At 38.9% G+C, this 14508-nt stretch overlaps 2 protein-coding genes across 6 annotated transcripts; both read left to right on the top strand.

The window, feature by feature from the left end:
- The first annotated feature begins 1929 nt into the window (after positions 1–1929).
- Positions 1930–8790, top strand: LOC135259916 (sorcin-like). 5 transcript variants are annotated; one of them, XM_064344872.1, is made up of 8 exons: positions 1930–2118; positions 3763–3855; positions 4095–4164; positions 4572–4615; positions 5073–5220; positions 5909–6022; positions 8077–8135; positions 8328–8790. In XM_064344872.1, the coding sequence occupies exons 1-8, from the start codon at positions 2080–2082 to the stop codon at positions 8352–8354; spliced, it is 594 nt and encodes a 197-aa protein (XP_064200942.1). In that variant the 5' UTR covers positions 1930–2079; the 3' UTR covers positions 8355–8790. The 5 variants fall into 5 exon arrangements, with proteins under 5 accessions (XP_064200942.1, XP_064200925.1, XP_064200960.1 ...); XM_064344855.1 differs by having other exon boundaries at positions 3760–3855; XM_064344890.1 differs by lacking the exon at positions 1930–2118 and adding an exon at positions 2204–2245 and having other exon boundaries at positions 3760–3855.
- A 421-nt stretch (positions 8791–9211) lies between these two features.
- Positions 9212–14437, top strand: LOC135259892 (secreted frizzled-related protein 2-like). The gene is made up of 8 exons (XM_064344811.1): positions 9212–9841; positions 9929–9946; positions 11980–12043; positions 12312–12355; positions 12906–13044; positions 13257–13370; positions 13779–13849; positions 14183–14437. Exons 1-8 carry the CDS (start codon positions 9392–9394, stop codon positions 14204–14206), a joined length of 924 nt encoding a protein of 307 aa, XP_064200881.1. The 5' UTR covers positions 9212–9391; the 3' UTR covers positions 14207–14437.
- Positions 14438–14508: the final 71 nt, after the last annotated feature.

Genomic DNA, 14508 nt, shown 5'->3' with positions numbered 1-14508 from the left:
TATATCAACAGAGGACCCAGTACAGATCCCTGCGGTACTCCCGTAACAAGGGGATGAGAAGCAGAGGCAGACCCCATCCAGGTGACCTGGTAGGACCTATCTGCAAGATAGGAAGCGAACCAAGACAGGGCAGTCCCAGCAATGCCCATCTCAGCCAAGGTGAAGAGGAGTATTTTGTGGTTGATCGTGTCGAATGCTGCAGACAAGTCAAGAAGGATCAGGACAGAGGAGAGGCGTGAGGCTCTTGCAGTGGCCAGTGCCTCCGTCACAGCCAGGAGCGCAGTCTCTGTTGAGTGCCCGGATCGGAAGCCAGACTGGTGAGGGTCTAGCAGGTCATTCTGATGGAGAAAAGAGGTTAGTTGTTTAAGCACCGCTCGCTCAAGAGTTTTGGACAGAAAAGGTAGAAGCGATACGGGTCAATAATTCATTACATCAGAGGGATCTGAGGTGGGTTTCCTGAGGAGTGGGGTAACGCGAGCCATCTTAAAATCAGAGGGAACATGACCAGAGTCAAGAGAGGAATTAACAATTGAGGACAGATAGGGAAGGATCTTGCTGGAAATTGATTGGAGGACTGTAGATGGGATGGGGTCAAGTGGACAGGTGGTTGCACGATGAGAAGTGATGAGCTGTAGTACATTGGAGTCCTCCAGCATCTCAAAGGAGGTCAGTGTGGCCGTGGGTTTGTCCTGGGGGGTTGGGGGGCTCACTGGATGGGCAAAGGAGTTCCGAATTGTAGCCACCTTTCCTTCAAAGGCGGCCAGAAAGTCATCTGCGGAAAGGGAGGAGGGAGATGGGGGTGGAGGAGGAATGAGGAGGGAAGAGAAGGTGGAGAATAGTTTGCGTGGGTTAGAGACACATGCCCTGATCTTAGATTGGAAAAATTAGGCTTTAGCTGATGTGAGTGCAGATGTGAAAGTTGTCAGCAGAGTATGATATGCAGTCAGGTCATCAGAGGATCGGGATTTCCTCAACTTCCGCTCTGCAGCGCGCAGTGATGTTCTGCTGGAGCGTAGTGACTCAGTCAGCCATGGGCAGGGGGGTGAGGAGCGTGCTGGTTTGGAGTCAAGGAGGCAAAGTGAGTCGAGGGACTGGGAGAGGCAGGAGCTGAAGGTGGAGGTAGCAAGATCAACTGGCAGATTAGAGAAAGAAGCAGTTACACCAGTCAAGATCAACAGAGCGCAGAAAAGTATTTGAATCTAAAACAAATACATATTTGACCCAGGTCTTTCCATATTGTTTTTATTTATGCAAACCAGGGCCCAGGAATGTTTTGTCCTCAAAAAGTTATTTAGTTCTTTAAATGAAGAATAAAACAATTGCCACCATACGTGTAGAAGAAGAAAAAAAAATAATCCTAGAAAAAACAGTAGGTGTCCTACGACCCCTAATAATGACAACAATATACATAGATACATACATACATAGGCTACATGGCTAGTTTATCTGTATTAGCATTAGGCCTAGTTTATTGTACAATTAGTATTTTTCTATCTTTTTATTGTCATTGTTCGATTTCTTTAAAAGAAATGACTTGATCCAAAATTTTGTATTAAGTCTACCAAAGTAAGCGAACACAATGGTTTGATTTTCATACTTAGCCTTTGGCTAGCCTCTTCTGTTCTAAAAAAAAAACTAGTTTGGAACAATCAGGGACGAATACAAATATATGAAGAAAACAACAGCCAAATTACAAGCAAATAGGCAATTGTTTTATTCCCTGCGTTTAACTTCACGCTTTTTAGCCTTTAATTGACTACTGTAGGCATGAATGCTTTCATGAAAACTGATAGAAGCCACTCCCAGGCAGTCAGATTCCTTTTTGTGCATTAGCTAATTGGCAAAAAACTAGATTAATTGAAGTTACTTACGCACGGACCGGATCGTTGTGGGATGATCGACCATCTTCTATGGTTTAAAGAATGTGCTCGTTGATCTTCTAGCTATATAGTATCTTTGACAGGCCTGCGGAACTCATAACGCTTACACTGACCCTCCCATTTTTATTGTGCGAGTTAAACCAGTGGTGTCGCCGTGCTTATCGGGAAATACCTGTTTTCTTGAAAACCTCCAGAAAAGATGAGCTTCCCAGGTTACGGTCCTCCTTCAGGATTTGGGGTTGGTTACGCATGTTTTCTGTTAAATTAATTGATTGTGAGCAGCATGTAAAACAACAATGACGGAACGCGGGAAATACTGATATCCAAGTAGGCAAAGAATGGAAGATGGGTGTCGAAACTTCGCGGTTCGTTAATGCGGAAGTAGAGTACGCAGGCTAATTGTAAAGACATTTAGAAGTCATATAAAAATAGGGTAGAGTCAATAGGCCCACTTTAAAAATGGGAAATGGCAAATATGCTAGCTACGGGAAATCCGAACATAAAGGTCTAGCTAGTCTCCTAGTCTACTAATGTAGCTAGCTAGAACGACATCTGAATGGTTGAGGTTAACCTACAGTTGTCTACACCATTTCAGGTGGGCCTCTGTTAAATTAATTTAGCCGGCTTAGTTTACAATTTCGCCTTGCACTGTACAAGAATGGATCTTTGCGGGTGGTTTAATAACGATAGATGACAGCTTATAGTGATATGTGAAATGTGATATGTGAAACCGCACTACAAACGGATGTACTGTTGTTAACCGTTTTTACCACATGGTGTTATTAATTTCCTTTTTAACTTTTCGTTGCAGTTGCTAACAATTTGTGGGCTATACATTGAACATCTTATAAATATGATGTGCGCTTTAGGCTGTAGCCTGACGGGTTGGGGCATTTGTATATAGGCATTCGCTGTGAAACAACGGAATCACTCCGCTATCTTAAATATTTAGTACGCCAACGACAACTTATTAAATATAAATTTTAAATGAGCTAGTTAACGTTAGCTGCAACATGCTCACAGTGTATATTATGCACAATGTGGAAATTCGTCTTGCGAGCAAGTGGTAATTGATTTTGACTAGTAGGAGTTGCTATTGTCGGTAAATTCACAACTAACGTTAATGTTGTAACTAAAGTAGCTAAGTTTACACTGCCTGGGACATTGTGTTCTGTGATAACTGCATGATGTATATCTTACAAAATTCATTACATGCGAAAATATTTGATAATTGTGACGTTGGTTGTAAGGTGGGTCATCAGATTTATGCTGCTTGTTTCAACGATCGCTTGCAGGCTGTATACAGTAGTTCGAGCTCTATTTACAATAAAAGAAAGTGCATTAAGCACTGCTTTATATTATTCCATATGTTCGATATCTATATTATACCGCAAACAACCTGTGAAGTTTGGTGAGGCGTTCATTTTGCTATCGCCTTTCTTTTGCATCGCAGTTCTGAGCATTATATAAATGGGCTCGGATTAGAGGGTGGGGTCCTGAGGTAGGATATTGTGTAACTTCCTGGACAGAAGAGTTGGGAGGGTAACTACAATAGTCAGGAATGCCCAACCTTTATTTTTTTACGAGGTTCAGTAATAAGTTATTGGCTAGGTAGCCTACTAGGTGATCAGTTGGGACCTTTTGAAATGATTTTGCGGTTAGTCAAAAAATAAATCATATTTAGTGTAGTGTTTGTGTGCTAGGTTTTGTGGGGGGAAAGTAAACAGGCAGCGATGTACTGGATATAGGAAGACACAGCTGGATTTTGTATTTTGTTGGTAAACAATGCACTGGGAATGCATGATTGTCAATACAAAGGTCAGTGCTAAAAAATGAATCATTATGCCTTGTCTTTGTCTTTTTTGTTGGTCGTCTTCAGCAGTTCGGTGGAGCCCCTGGTGCCCCTGTTATGGGCGGATTCCCTGGTCAGGCGCAGGATCCTCTTTATGGGTATTTCTCTGGTGTTGCAGGCCAAGTAAGATGTTTTAAAACCTATTTCACAGCTAGTCAGCAGCCAGTCAACTCACAGAAACAGCCACCCAATGTTATTATTCTGGTGTCCATTACACTGCCTGCTTCTGTCCTCCTTTTAAATCATGTCTCATGTCAGTAAGAAAAACTCAAATCTCTGTTTAAGGAATTCCTGTCTCCTTACTCTGCACATTTTATGTACTGACAGAATTACTTTATTTCAAGACATTTATTTGTGTTTAGGATGGTCAGATATCTGCAGAAGAGCTCCAGCAATGTCTTACCCAGTCCAACATCTCTGGAGGTTATAAACGTAAGAAAGTGCTTGCATTCCGTTTAGGAAATTGGCTTTTGGATTAGGGCAGTGACTAGCACAGATCTGTGAGAGGCAATGAAACAGCCTCAATTTTACTGCATGTCAATGCCTTGTCTAAATGAAGGGACACATTTTGCTACTCATAATCTAACCTTATCAAACTGTGTATATTTTCAATTCATACTCAGTTTGTAATCCCCAGAAACATACATTTTTAAGGAATATAGCCTATTTTGTTCTGTGGCTGTTGGGGGAGGGAATAGTGAGTGGTGTTAAGGGCAGAATATAAAGGAATTCCAATGTAATTACTGAATGCACTATGGTTGCACTATGCTGGAACATGTGTCTCTCTGTATTGAACTGTGGGAAGGGACATTACTAACAGCACCTTCCTTTTTTGGCAGCTTTTAACCTTGAGACATGTAGGCTGATGATCAGCATGCTGGACGTATCCTTTTCATCCAATCTAAACTGCAAATCGACACTTTCTCAAATAATCGTGTGTATATTTTCTCTATTATTATTGCTTTACTTTGAAATATGTCAGAAGTAACCTGAACATTTTTTTAAATTTCCTGCAGCAATAGAATGTTTTAGGGCATGAAGCATGGAAATGTTGGTGGGATGCTAAAGACATGCCCAAATTCTTGTCTTCTTGTATATCTTGTTAAAACATGATTTGTGCTTGTACATTAGTAATTCAGCCAAAAACTTTTCATGGGTATAGATTTTTCTGAAAAGAAGCCTTTTTGGATTTGTGCTGTACAATGTGATCTAAATGGCTGTTTGGTTAATTGTTATTGAAAGGGTGTGTAATAATACTGACTACATTGCCATACAGAAGTGAGAGAGTAGGTTTGAGTCAAAATTAGTTGCTTGCTGTGTGGTCCCTAACATAAACTCAGAGGGACTTCTCACACACAATGGGGTTCAATGAATTCAAGGAGCTCTGGAGTGTCCTGAATGCTTGGAAACAGCACTTCATGTCCATTGACCAAGATCGTAGTGGTACCGTGGACCCACAGGAAATGAACCAAGCCATAATCTCCATGGGTATGTCACATCCCCATGGATATCCAGGGTGAAAAGTTCACTCCTCTTAATTGCACCGATTTCATTCATGAGGTCAGGTAGAAAATCCTTAGGTGGAATTGACAGCTCCCCCCTGCCCAATCTCAAACTGAAACATGCAACAACAAAATGTAACATTGGTGATGTTAACAGTGTACTTTTGGGACTTCATGCTGAATTTGATTAATAATTTGTGTTATTTTTTATATTTTGGAGATTCTGGGTGTAAACTACGTTTTTTCTTCTATTTACAAATTATAGCTGTGTTTGCAGTATGATTGAAGTGTTATTGAAAAATGAATCCTGGGTTAAGTCCATAGAGGTTCTCACTATGGGCACAGGTTTGACCCTCTGTGATGTCATTACCCGAACTGTGACCGGGCGCCTGCAGTGGAGAATCACAAGACCATTGGGGTAGGGTGGGCTTAGGTCAGCCATAGTTCCACAGTTTGCCACTGCATTTGTTCTTCTAACTTCTCACCAGGCACCTAATATATTCTTTAATCAGCGCTCTCTCTTTGTAGGACGTGTGGCCTGTTGCATGTAGAATAACCGCCATCTCAAGGGTTGGTGCATCAGATGAGTGCATGCAGCTGGTAGTGGTTCTCTCATGGTTATGTGTAGCAGTGAAGGCCCAAGGTTTATTCTTGTCCCCTGTGTGTTTCCATAGGTTACAGGCTGAGCAGCCAAGCGATGAATACCATTATTAAAAGATACAGCACCCATGGGAAGATCTCATTTGATGATTATGTTGCTTGTTCCATCAAACTCAAAACTATGACTGGTAAGAATTTTGTGTTTGTGCACGCTACAGTTTTTGTTCCCTGTCCAAATATCAATCTGGCTTTGCTTAAATAAGGTTTGAGGCATAAAGTAGAAGGCGTTCGTGGTATGTTTGTATTTTGTGGTAATTGAGTAAAATATAAACATATGTTACAATGAAAAAAATTTCTGTTCCAAATTTCTTATTGTGAAGACCTGAAAGCACAGTAAAGGCCATGTTTTTGTGCTTTTATTGCCACATAAAAGTGGAGCATTGCTTATTTTTTAAAGCATTTGTAATGCACCACCCCCCCCCTTCTTTCTGCCGAATTTGGAATGCCTGATTGTGTTTGTGTGTGTGTGCGCACACACTCTCCTTCAAAGCATCCAATGCCAAATGCTGCTTATCACAATGCAAGTTAAGCTAACACTGACATGAGTTGGAGGAAGATGTTTCATGTGCAGCTTAGCAGATGTGAGTTTCTGACGTGTGATAACGCCCTGCAATCCCAGCCGACTGAAACCCTCCTTTCCCTGGGCGACGCTAGTGACTTATGTGGGGCTACTGGTGTTTTGACAAATAGACCCTTCCCGTCAGGATGACTTAACTGCACATGCACCTGCATATGCTTTACATTTTTTCACATTACTGTCAATCATGGTTAATTCCACTCATAATTCTATGTTACTGTCCCACAAAACATAGTTTTCGGACGAATCTGTTCATTTGAGTTACTAGGTAGGTCATTCTGAGGAGGTAGGTTTATTTGTCAGAACACCGGCTACAGTGGAAACTGGCATGATCTGTCGGACCATAGGAGGAGAATTATCTAAGTTTAAGCAAAGGAGTTGACCACTAAATGTAGTTGAAGAGATTTCTCAGAAAACATGATTATAGCCTTTGGACAACCAAACCCATCAAAAATAACAAATGGTACCATTGTGCTTGAATGAGCCTCACGGACTCGGGTCGAATCTGTTCCAGTGCCGACTGTAACTAGTAGCTCTGTAGGGCACCCAATGGAAGAGTTCAGTTTGATAGGGTTCTGCATGCATTGCTATCTAGTGACCCCTGCTGGTCAATCGGGCACCCATAACCGGCAGTCAGTCACTTATGAAAGGCTCGCATAGAGCAAAACCTATCTGTAGTCTGTGATGTGAAATATGGCAGTTGGCACGTGTTTCGGAGTAGAAACGTGGATGTCCACACTCCCAATTCGGCAGTGGGCTTCACAAATGTACAATAGGCTGCGTTTATAGTCGATTGGCCATTCAAAATTGGGGCAGGAATACGATATGCTCAGCCCTGCGTTGGGTGCCAAATGTATGGGGGAAAAAAAACAAATGAAAGCTATTGCATGTTGAAATCATAGATGCTTTTTAAGCAGGGGGAAAATCTGGTTGTTTCGGTCATACTAGACCAAGCGGCCCGTCATAAAAATGCAATGGGATCTGATCAATGGAATAATTCTATTAGAGGCATGTTCTTTTGGCATGCTGAGTCAGATGCAAGGCAAACAGTTAACTTGTGTATACATTATGTCCAAAATGCATATTTTGTATAAAATAATTTATTTAGTAAATGGACAGAATGAATTAAAAAAAATAACTACCATATAGAGCAAGATTTTGTAGCAGAGTAAATAATTAGTATATAGGGATTTATTTTCCTCTGAAGATCCATGCATTCTTTCCTGTGCTATCCTTACAATTGAGAAATGTTTGTTTGTAACTTTTCGGCATTATTTTAGCAAATGAGATGTGTTGATTCAGTTAAGTTATGTATTCGCATGTTTATGGTGTACAATGACGCTTAAATACCTTTATGAAGGGACCAAAATATTTGTCAGTTAATTGCAAAAATAATATCACATATACTATATATTTCTTGATTCATCAATGAGCCCGCCACATCAGAATTTTGAGTTCCCTCCAATTTGTCTGTCCTACATTGATTTAAAATAGTATAAATATTAAAATCTGAAGCAAATTTTTATTTATTTTTTTTTTTTTAACGAAGGTCAGTGTCATAACACCCATTTACCGTATTCTGTTCTGTTTGCATTGTTTTTGCAGATTTGTTTAGAAGACGTGATCAGAGTCAGCAGGGTGTGGCCAGCTTTCAGTATGATGATGTAAGTGTATTCAAGCTCAGTGGCACCAAACCTCTTCACATTGATGCTGGAGCTTATGGGCTTCATGGCATGAAACTATGGCAATGCAACATAAGGGCACAAACTATGATTTGCATTATATTCCATGTGTCATGTTGTGTGGAAGTATTGCTTGTACAGAAGTTGTAAATAATGAGCTTTCTTTCTCTCCAGTTTATCCAGTGTACCATGAGCACATGAGAAGTTGAAAAGATGACTGAACGGGAATTTGGACCACACGTCATGCCAACCCCACACATAGGACCCATGACCACTTCTATTCTATATCTCACACTAGTGGGGAGGAGTTTCCATTTTTATACCTGAACTTTTTTTTTAAATAACATGAGGAACTTCCTTTAAAGTACTACTTTTACCTAATTTTTTCTAAATTTCCTTCATACGGTAGTATATAGTCTATAGCAAGAACCTATAACAAGGCTAGTAATTGTAATTAAAAGATTAACTGAGCATGTGTATATTGATGCTATTATGAGTTTTTTTACTGACTGTGTTTTGGTTTTAATCACACATTTACCCAAAATTAATTCTGATAATGTAGTTACGTGACATCAAACAGTGGAGGGAAGACTGCACTGTGCCTATTGTAATGTAATAAAGTGTATATAACACACAAGTATTGTATGTTTTATTGCTGTTTTTATTGAGCCTTATTTTTTCAATATGGACCTTAGCAGACAATTCCATTTTAAGAGTTGCACAGTGACATATGGTACCTGCAGGACAGTGATCTATATGAACACTCCATGAGGGTTTATAAACCTCATAATGCTTCATTTTTTGGGTTCATAAAGACTCCCATCATTAACAATCTTGGGCTGGCCTGTGAAACTACATAAATGTTGTTCATAAAGCCCCGTTCTCCAATCATTGTATTCACCTTTGTATCCTTAACCTTTGTTTTACCAGGAATATTTCACAAATTGGTGTTTTACTAAACTTTTCTTAAAATGAACTGGATGCTCGTGGCAACTCAAGATCTGGTAACAATGGAAAAGTCCACTGCCTGGAAAGCTGCAGATGGTGTCAACAGGTTTTAAGTGGGGGGCTGGGCTATATGTGTTGCATTACACTTGAAATGAAGTCCAGCTGTTTGAGTTCAAGCAACCCTCCCACACTGCAAAACTGCTGTTATGCATCTTGTTAAGGAAGGAGAGAAAGTGAAGAGTACATAGCAGCGGAGAAACTCTGTTATAATAGGAGGGCTAGTGAGGGAAATGTATTCCACTTTCAAGGAAGTGTGTTTCACTACAGGCTTGAGGACATGCATTCAAGTATTTTTGGCATTTGTATGTTGTGTTCATGCGGCTAAAAGTGGTGAAAAAGATATTCAAGAATCCTGTGAACCTATTACAGTACCACTCTGTGACGATATAGGCTATAGCAAAACCAGGATGCCAAATGTTCTTGGGCATAAAAGACAAGAGGACGCTGGGCTTGAAGTACACCAGTTCGTCCCACTTGTTAAAATTCAGTGCTCTCCAGACTTCAAGTTTTTTCTGTGTGCGATGTATGTTCCAGAGTGCGAGTCGGGTGGTACTAGGCGTCCTTGCCGTTCTCTTTGTGAGAGCGCAAAGCAGGGCTGTGAACCTCTGATGAATAAATTTGGTTTGCCTTGGCCAGAAGCACTGGACTGTCGTCTGCTCCCCGAGGAATCATGTGTGAACGTAAGTACTTGAGTTGAGTCCATCCATTTATTGTGCTTTGCTCTAAAATATATACCAAAAACTATTGTTTTTCTTTGACCTCCACAGAAAGACAGTATGCTACAGGTAAGCTCTTTTCTCATCTGTCTTTCAAGTCAAATTGCAGTCAAGTACAATTGTTTATTCTGAAGAGTATGGAGCATGGAATTTCATAGCACAGTTGACAATTGAAAAAAGAATGCAAAGGATGAAATCAATTGTGCTGTAATTTTAAAAGACCATGTGCAGTAAAAATCGTGGTTTTAAAATGCTTATATTATGACCAAAGACTATAAGGTTACTTACACATTGATTTTAAAAGTATTTCATACATGTATGTAACGAATTTGATTTTTTTCCCCTAAAAACTATACAATGCTCGACATTGCCGCCTGGTGGAGTATTTGGTATTGGTCGTATTGAGACCAATATCGTGATGTCACAAATGTTTCTAATTTGCAATGACCAATGTGCGGTGGCCAAAACACTCACCCAGTATGAATATTTATGTAGTGTGCCCTCCCAAGTTCGAAGCCATGAACAAATGCTCAAATACATATTGCGTGCGAGGGTCTGCTGCTAACATTAGCTAACTATCCAGTTCAACAATGCCTTATTGTGTAATTAAAGATTGCAGTTATAGAAGATAGGAATGCATCTTTTCACGACTTGCCACAAGATCCAAGTCTCCAAAAGGTCTGGATCGATTATATAGAAAAAACAAAACGGTGCAAAGTTAGAAATATCAAAGGTGACAAAATTGTGCAGTACACATTTTACCCCTGATTCATTCTACAATTATGAACAGAAGAGGATGGGTTTTGCCAAGACAATGTTTGTAAAGCCAGATGCTACGAACTATATTGTTACCATTAACCTCATCTCCCCAATTTACTTGCTGTCTTGCTATCGATAATTTTGCTAATGTAGCAATGAGCTGTACTTATCTTGTGTAAATATAGCTAAGGTTAGCTGGCGAGTGTAATGCTACTTTATTCTCCAGACTGTTATAACGCTACTGCCGCAAAAAAAACCAAAAACAATGGTCGTACGATAACTAGCTAACCCAGTGTTGCCAACTAATTTTCAGGGGAAGTTAATACAGGCAGGTCAATTTATTGCTAAAAGTTGCTAAATGACGTTATGACGGCATTGCGCAATGACGTAATTACGTAATGACGTAAAATATGTCATTATGAAGAATACGCAATGACGTTACTCAAATTGACTGGCCATCTCGGCGAAAAATATGATTTGAAATTTGTTAGTTTAGATTTGTTTGTTTATTATCGCATATTTTTATTTGTAAAAGTAATATAAACACAACGCATTTTTTATGATCAGATATTTTGATTTTTAAACACAACACATTGAATTATTGAACAAAAACATTACTGAAGGCTTAGCCCTTTTCAGATTGTTAATGCTACTTTGTGGAGTAAATTCTAAATTCGTCTTTTTAAAAAAAAAAATTGTGACTTCCTAACCAAACAACTGTACTCTGAACTGATTGCTGCTGCTGCCTGTGCCTGGCTATTGAGCTGAGCCGTCACTACTGCTGACGGCACTCACAATGCACTTCTGCAGCCAGGCAGACAGACCGTGTGTTGTGACTGAGTGTGTGACAGGGAAATCGTTTTTGTGTCATTTAGAGGGAAAATGTGTGCATTTAATCGTTTGAGTCACTTTTCAAAAGTTGCTAAAAGTACCTAAATTTGTTGCTAGGTGCTTTTTGAAAAAAAAGTTGCCAGGGTAGTCTGAAAAGTTGCTAAATCTAGCAACAAAATAGCTAAGTTGGCATCACTAAGCTAACGTTAGCTAACAACTGACGTTACGTGGAGTGAGCGCTGATCCAGGCCACTGGGAGTGAGCAGCCTGGGCTGTCAATCAAAAGTGAATGCATAAATAATTAGGACAGAACTGACATGCCCAGCCAGTCTTGAGTCTGCTATATTAAGAAATTCAGGTTTTACATCAAGGTTTTTTATCTTTTCAAAGTTTAATAAATAGAATAAATACATACATATTGTAATTTAGTGACTAAATGAACAATTTAATTGTAAGAAAATTGAGGCTGCACAGGGTCTTTAAACTGTGTTTTAAATGTATATTCTAAATAGGAGCTCAGTGCAATAGAACTCCAGAAAAAGCTGACTAAGTTGGGTGACACTGTTGGAGAGCTGGGTAAGTGATGCATTTTATGTCTCCTTTGAGTTAATCGCCATTGTATTACAGTAAATAATTCCAGTTCATCAGCAGTCTATATGTATACAGTATACAGAATCACATCCAAAATTCTATAAAGATAGAATAGATGGCACTAGTAATGAGCTATACAGTATTTTATGCTCAAAATACTGGAAAACTATATTCTTTTATTCTAATAAATTTACTTAGAGAAAAAGGTGTAATTTTAGTTTTCAACATTTGTTTCACTTTCTTTTCATTCCAGATCTAAGTCTTGAGATGTGCAAAACCATGATGACTTACATGGGTGTATCCTTCACAGTTGTCTAAAGCTGTGGTTCCCATCCTTGGTCCTGGGGGCCCCCTGTATATACTGGTTTTTGTTCCAACCACAGTTGCAGTCCCAAAATTTTAACAAGCTGTTGATGTTTCTTAAGTAGGTGCCTTTCGTGTTTAGATGGATTTTCCACCATCTTAAGCCAAATTTTAAAAATATCTATGCAAGCCATGCAACATAGGTGTCCCTTGCTCACATTGTGCTTATTGTGCTATATTTCTAACAGTTATTTGTCCATCCATCCATTATCTATACCTGCTTATTCCAGGTCAGGGTCGTGGCAGGTACTAGAGCCTATCGTAGCATGTATTGGGCGAGAAGCAGGAATACACCCTGGACACATCACCAATCTATCGCAGGGCACACATTCATCCTTCATCCATAATAAAGCAAACATGCCTCAAACATACTGTATGTGTCTCATGACAGATAACGGTCCAATTTTGACCAGTTATTTTTTTGCATACTATTCCTTGATGAGTGTGCACATTAATTACCCTTCCTTAAATTAAAACATTTTAGGAAAATGAGTCGGGCAAACTAGAAGTAAAAAAATTTCACAAGCTGGTGGAAGAGCTAGGAATATTAAAGAGAATATTCATGAATTATACCTCTGGAGTTATGACAATGCATCAGATGGGGACTGCACTTAAAGAGAGAGGTAAGATGTAATTCATCCTATGACAACAGTCCTGACTTATTTCATAAATGTTATTAGTTTAGTGTTTTAGATTTTGAAATTTATTAATTATCTTGTTATACCCTGAGCATATGCAATATAGAAAGGGAATTGTATCATGCAATAATGTGCATGTGAAAAAGTACATGATCTTCACAATCACTCTAAATTATCTTCAATTTTACATTATATAGACATTGCCCTGAATTCTAAGACCTTTGAGATCATATGGAGACGCTTCAGCTCTGAAGGAGGCATGAAATATAGCAATTTTGTGGCAAGTACTATGAAGATTCAGACCCTGACAGGTATAGAAATGATTTTTAAAAACCCTCTTGTAAACCCTCTTGTTTAAATGTAACTATTTTGAACACAGCCAGAAAGATGATACCTGCAAAAGTAAAATTGGTTGAAAAACACCATACATGAAACATGCTGTAATATGAATATTTTCCATGGCCTGCAATGCATTCAACCACACACTATAAGAATTCTATATGCTGCAAGGTTACATATAAAATCATTTAAAATCATCGGTAAACTGGATTATTTGTATATTTTAAGCAGGTTAAAACATTTCTATTAAAACCAAGAATAATGCAATTATGTCAAAATGTTTGAAATGGAAATAAATGTAATTTGAAACCTCACTAAAATAATACTTTAAAGAGGTTTGGTTGTATAAATTATTTCTGTCCTCCATGTTTATACTACAGATAGATTCAGGCAACGGATTAGCGCTGGCCTGGCTTGTGACTGCCAAGTGGCCACCTTCGCTTTGGAAGATGTAAGTTTGCATCGTAATAAACTGGTGTGAATCCATTCACAATGCTTGATGAAGACAATGCTCATAAATCAGGGTTTGCCAGACCTTTGTGAGACAGAAATAAACCCTTTTACCTAGATTTTAAATAGACATGTTTTAAAGTTACCGCTTAAAAAGGCCCTCCAGTTTGTGATATTTGTTTCCAGTTCAACATAATGGAGTAAATTTCATTAAGCACTTTAATAACAGGATAACAAAAACACAGCCATTGTAGTGAATAAACAAGGGCTGTAAAATGCTGAATATGTGTTTGATGGTATGCAATGCATTTGAAGGTTTCTTTTCTTTTTTCAGTTCATCCAAGCAAGCCTCCTGTAGTGCTGTTGCATCCAAAAACAAGCAAACACGCGCATTTGCCATTACTGGTACTCATAAGGTGATGAGTACAATGATTTTATTATGATAATATTTTATATCTTGAAGATTATATGTATCTATCTGTCTGCTCCTTCCTTTCCCATCAGATGCCATTCACTGTATGTAATTGTAGCATGAATGTAAACTGTAACATGCAAAGTAATTGCTTTAATAAAAACTATTACAATTCAATCATTCCTTTACAGACTAGGTTGATATTCAATTCAGCAATGAAAGGTAAAACAATTGTAGCAAAACTAATA

The sequence above is a fragment of the Anguilla rostrata genome, chromosome 1 (genome assembly GCF_018555375.3).
Source record: "Anguilla rostrata isolate EN2019 chromosome 1, ASM1855537v3, whole genome shotgun sequence".
Lineage (NCBI taxonomy): Eukaryota > Metazoa > Chordata > Actinopteri > Anguilliformes > Anguillidae > Anguilla > Anguilla rostrata.
The sequence above is the reverse complement of the archived record's forward strand: the minus strand, read 5'-3'. Positions and strand labels throughout refer to the sequence as shown.